The 5,817-nt window shown below is 44.8% G+C and overlaps 1 protein-coding gene across 1 annotated transcript in view; it reads left to right on the forward strand.

The window, feature by feature from the left end:
• The first annotated feature begins 442 nt into the window (after positions 1-442).
• Positions 443-5,817, forward strand: part of LOC109298779 (cytosolic phospholipase A2 beta-like) — a 54,672-nt gene continuing 49,297 nt past the window's right edge. Inside the window, exon 1 of the mRNA XM_019519057.1 lies at positions 443-925. Coding sequence (XP_019374602.1) covers positions 905-925 — 21 coding nt within the window. The 5' untranslated portion in view covers positions 443-904. The remainder of the gene's footprint in view (positions 926-5,817) is intronic.

A 5,817-nucleotide genomic window follows, 5' to 3' on the forward strand; every position in this document is an offset into this window, starting at 1 on the left:
TGCTCATCCTGGTGCTGTTGTGGCTGTACTGATACCAGTACCTGAGCCCACTAGTTTAAAGCTAGCTTGAGTATGTCCACACAAGTGACTGTCACAGCAGGATTGTAGTTAGACAGGGCTGTCCAACAGGCAATTTGAGAGCTGCATATAGTCCATGAGCTCTTAAAATATGGCCTCTTCCACTGCTGTGCAGTGGAGGGTAGGGAGGTAGCAGGCTGCCAGTGCAGGTCTCTGTGGCACTGGCATGGCCTGTGTGGTGGGGTGGATTCTGGGACAGCTGCCCCGCAGAAATGTTGACTTTTGGCACATGCTGACACCATCTGCAGCCGCCAGCCACACCAAAGCTGGAGAGCCCTGGTGCAGATAAACCCTAAGAGACATGTCTATACTGTGTCCTTACAGCCGCAGGGATGTGGTGTAGAGGGATATCCTCACAGCTGCAGGGATGTGCTGCAGCAGTTAATACTAAGGAAGTATTAATGTGCTTCCTTAGCACTCGTCTTGAAGCATCAGTATTGAAGACAATTAAAGGTGCCGGTTTAGTAGGAAATTCTTTAAAACTTTGTATCAAAGCAAAATCAGATGTATCAGCTTTTCAAGGACACCCCCCGACACATATATGGAAACATGAATGATGTTATATAACACTTCGATCAAAATGAAAATCCCCCAAAATGAAAATAGCTGCAACATTTGTGCTGTTGAAGATGTTATTGGTGCACTCATAGACTGTTTTCTCCACATGGAGGAGTCAGAGGGCGGAGTTCAGAGTCTGAATAATTACTTATCCCTTGGGATGTGTCAGTATAAAGAAGAACAAGCTGTGAATGTTTCTGTCAGCCAACAGATCTGTTACTCAAGTGCTAGTTGGGATTTTGCGATCATCCTCCTCATCTTGTAAGTAATGGGGGACTCATCATATAAGGTAAGAAAATCTCAACTATCTTCACTTCCTTAATGATGATCAGAGACCCTATAGTAGGAGAGACTGTTAACAGTTCTCATCTGGAAGCTCTTGTGTGGCTTGCACTTTGTCACGCAAGTTGCAGATTGAATCACTGCCGGTTGAATGTAGCGCAGAGATTGTGTCTTTAAGATAATGTCTGTAGCCTCCACAGTCCTCATGGACGTTCATCATGTTTGGACTTGAGTTTTCCTAATAGTAAGTGGCACTTTAAGTATTCATTGAGACTCTTTTTATGACAAGTAATCAGAATTGTTAACAGTCCAAGTTATTTTCCCACGTTTCAAAAGAGAGGCAGATGCAACAGATAGAGGGTTTTTCCCTCTGACACGTTATAACTAGAATGCTTCAGTATGCCTCACTGTCACATGTATTAAACGTCCCACGTTCAAAATGGCTGCAGGGGCACTTCAACTACAACTCATTGAAAGAACATTAGTTAAAGCACCCCCGTGGCCATTTTGAAATGCAGGATTCTCAATACACATGACTGTGAGGCATTTTAATTAAAGCAGTTCTTCAGGAACCAATCTAATTAAAACACACCCTCCCCACACCCCCCTGCCCCCTTGAGCATGTCTATAGGCACCTGAGGAGAGAAGACTGAGGGGGGCTTGATAACAATCTTTAAATACAAAAAAGGTTGTTATAAAGAGGATGGTGACCAACTATTCCCTGTGTCAGCAGGGGAAGGGAAAAGAAATAATGGGCCAAAATTGCAAAAATGAAAATTTATTTTAGATATTAGGAAGTTTTTTTTTAAATTTGAGGGTGTTTAAGCATTGGAACACATCATGCAGAGATCCTGTGAAATCTCTATCACTGCCAGTTTTTAAGTACAGGTTAGGCCAGCATTGTCTGGGATGGTTTAGTCAGAGATTGCCTAGATAACCTTCATGCTAGAAACTGAGGTACCTACAGAGTTTAGGTACCTTCTCTCAGGAGTTAGAACAGGCAGCCAGGCCTGGGCCGATTGATCAGCTGCTGTATTAGGCCAGCCATGACTGTACTCCCCCAATTGGCTGAGGGGGGCAGCAGGGCCCCTATTTAAGCCCACCAGAAGCAACAGTCTGTAGGTTGTTCAACAAACATGCCTTTGGGTTCTACATCTTGTTCCTGGACATTTTGCTCCTGGCCTCTGCCTTCCTGACCCTGGCTGCTGAGCCCAGTTTCTCCCTTGACTGTGTGATTCCAGTTCCAAAATCTCAGCTCCTGTCATTATGTCTGGCTGCCTATGTGCTGGTAGTGTTAATAGCTCTGGCATTAGGTAGTAGCTGAGAGAGTGATTCAGACCTACATTTTTTATTATGGCACCTAAAGTGGAAGTCAGGTGACTGAGTCCTGCCTAAACCACTTTACAAATTTATCCTTAAGCACCCTTTAGAAGTACAGTAAGTGAGGTTATTACCAATTGTCACAGATCATGCAGCCTTTCTTTCCATATAGAGAACTGTATTTGCTATGTTATGACTTATCTTGAAAGGCCTTTATTTTTTAAATGTACACCATATTAGATATTTATGTTAGAGGAGGTAAGTTGAGAAAGTGAACTTTGAATTTGGAATAAAAAATGGTGATATTTGTGATGAATCTTGGTTCTTGTGGGAGTTCATGTCCTAATCTTGGACCAGCTCTCAAACTAGTTCCTGCATATTTCCAGGTCCAAAAAAGAGGACACCTGTCCACGTGTGTGTGTGGGGGGTGGCAGAATATGATCTTGGGGATGGGCAGTGACATGCTGGTGCCCTGCCCCTGCTCATTCTGTTGTCCCTCACCAACAAACCACATCCCCCCCATCCCTGCTGCTGCCCCTAACTCCAGACCCACTGACCCCAGCACTGCCAGTACCCTTCACTCCCGAATGGCAGTACCCTGCCCCCCACCCCTTGCTGGTGTCCCTTACTCACAACCCACAGCCCTGTGGCACTGCCAGTGCCCTGAATACCCAACTTGCAGTCATCCATCCCATCCCCCATGCTCCTCACTCCCGATCCACACTCAGCCTTGGTGGGTGTTCCTCACTCCAGACCTGCAGCTCCCTGCACCCCTCCCAGCTCTGCCAGTGCCCCTCACTCCCAACCCGCATCCCTCTGCCCCCCCCAGCTCTGCTGGTACCCCTCACCCCTGACCTGCATCCCCCCAGCAGCTCAGGCAGTGCCTCTCACCCCAGATCTGCAGCCCCTGCCCCTGTAAACCCTGCTGGTGCCCCTCACTCCCCACCCATGGCCTCCCTACCCAGTGATGCACCTTACCCCTGACCACAGCCCCCTGCCTCCCAGCCCTGCTGGTGGCCCTCACTTCCAACCCACATCCCCTGCCCCCAGCCCTGCTGCCCAAGCAGCTCCCATGTTGCTCTCTCTGTCCTTCCCTTCCCCTGGCTGTTTTTTGCTGTTCCTGTGCTCTACTGCAAGGTGATTGGCTGTTGGGGTCATGACAGCCAATCACCTTGCCCGCTGCTCCCAGTTGCAAGCAGTCAGCCTGAGAGGGCAGAGGAACAGCAAAAAACCCAGACATTTTGCTCTTATTTAAACAACCCACCCAGATGCAGCATAGGGGGCCAAAAAAGAGGACTTATCCGGGAAAACCCGGATGTGTGGTAAACCTATCCTGCACAGATGAGCTCTACGCCTGAGCTAGAGGGTTCTATTACACCTGAGTAGTGGAGTTCGCTCTGCTCTTCATCCCAGGGCCTTCAATTACCTTTTAGATGTCAGGCCTGGGCCATTAAACTACCTGAAGTAAAGGACTGTGACCTTAAACTTGACTCAAAATTGAGACATACAAGTAAGGATGAGTAGTCTCTAGCATAGCCCTGGATTTGGCCCAAATGAAAGGATAGGTAGAGCTTGATATTTTGACACATGAAGCTACCCATGACATTTCATATTTTTTCATATAAATACTTGATTGATACCTGTCATTGTACTCTCTGATCCAAGGGGAGGGGGTGGGGGTGGATTTTAAGTTTGCATTAACAAACAGGAGAAGTTTACAATAGTTAAGGGAAGGGGTGACAGACAAGACTTCTTGTAGTGCCAGTTTGGTTCCTGGATTTTGTTCCATCCAAACAATACAGAATGAACTCCACATCCAACTCAGAAACACCTTTACAGGAATAGCAATTGGAACATACTGATGCAAGCTGTATGTTTACTTAGGGACCTTTACCACCTTGATAACATAATCTTACCCTTCTATGAAGAAAGAAGACCAAACTCTTCCTCCTCAGGTTGACACTAGATATGAGGAAATAATTTACTCTAAGAGTACCTGGGAATTGGTAAGCAATGTCGATTTCCAGGTTATTAAACCATATGCAGCTTGATGAAATTTGGGAAAGTGCCATGATGCCTGTTTATCAATTTAGATTTCTAGCACATTTATTGTATAAATATTGTACAGGTCCCAGAGTCTTGTCTTAAGAAAGGAGGATGATGTGGGTCTCAGCATGAATAAAAAGATATCCATTGAGCAGGTGACATTTTGAATCTTGTATTGCATGCAATACTTATTACCTCTTTGGCTCCTATGCATTGCTAGAATGGGTTCAGTACTGAAAGTAAGTAATTAACAAAAAGAAACCCCCTGAGATGAGGCAATGTGTTATGAACTACTGCACAAATGTATTTATATAGAATGCAGAATTGTATACCTAGATAAGTCAATATAAATTGTCATGCAAAATTAGAGGTTGTGTTTTTCCATGGTCATTTGTTGTGCTCAGCATTTTTGTATATGAATGTGAGATGTGTTTGCAATCAAAGGGGAACAGTTGTTATTTACAAAGGTGGTCTATTTCTCCAGTGAAGGCAACACCTGAGAGGAAAATCCAGTTCATATTGTGCAACAAGTATAGTCAATTATATTACACATATAGTGCAAGAGTTAGAGTTGAATATGTAACATGCTTAATTAGCATATTAATTAAAACTATTTAGCTATATGGTTGGCATGAAATCCTGTATTTCCTGTTAATGAAATCTGCCAGAAGTGCTGACTGTATAATACAGTAAGTATTTCTATGCTAAGTAAGTATTTGCAGGGAAGATTCATGTCAAACTGTTGCAATCTAATGAGAGGAACGCTTGAGGGAAATTTGGAACTTCCACTTTGTGGCAAAGCTAAACATATTGAAATTTACTTTCACCCTGAACTGGAATAAAACATACTTGGGTAACAGACAGCTGTGAGAGAGGCAGCCTGCATTCACAGGAAAAAATGCCTTGATCAGTCAAAATGACAAAAAGCTATGACAAGGGTCCTGAGGTTTTATAGGGTAAGAAATGAATGATTTCCAGGGCTTGTTTATACAGGGATATTCAACAAAATTCATCTGAGTTAATTAAAGGTGTGATTAATGAATCCAAGGGCATTCAGTTTGTACAGACAGCTGTTATTAGCGGAGTCATTTGCGTGCCTCAAAGAAGACACAGTGAACTGGGTCCACCTTAAGGGATGCTAGTTGTGTGTAGATGAAAGGAGAGACATGCATGCACGACACTTAAAAGTGGCCTTAATGATTTTGCACCACTTTAATGGTGTCAATATTTGCATGTCTTGGCAGTGTATTGCACATTAATTCCAGTTGCTGTAGGAAGTTCAGCGGTGTAATGCACCTTAAATGACTTGGAGCGCAGCAACCTAAAACTCCTTTGAGGAGTTTTAGTTTGCTGCCCCTACAGCCACGGAGTGAAGCACAGGGCTCTGTGCAGCTCCAAGGCTCTGCAGGAAGCCCTGCAAGCAGCCTGGGAAAGTAGGCTCTGCCCAAGAAAAGCGGTGAGCCTGATCTTTCTCCCCCAACCTCCCCGCCACCCCCTGGAGCCTACCTGCCTGCCTAAGCTGCATGGGAGCCT

This window comes from Gavialis gangeticus, unplaced genomic scaffold (assembly GCF_001723915.1).
Source record: "Gavialis gangeticus isolate Ggan-Ray unplaced genomic scaffold, GavGan_comp1, whole genome shotgun sequence".
Classification (NCBI taxonomy): Eukaryota; Metazoa; Chordata; order Crocodylia; family Gavialidae; genus Gavialis; species Gavialis gangeticus.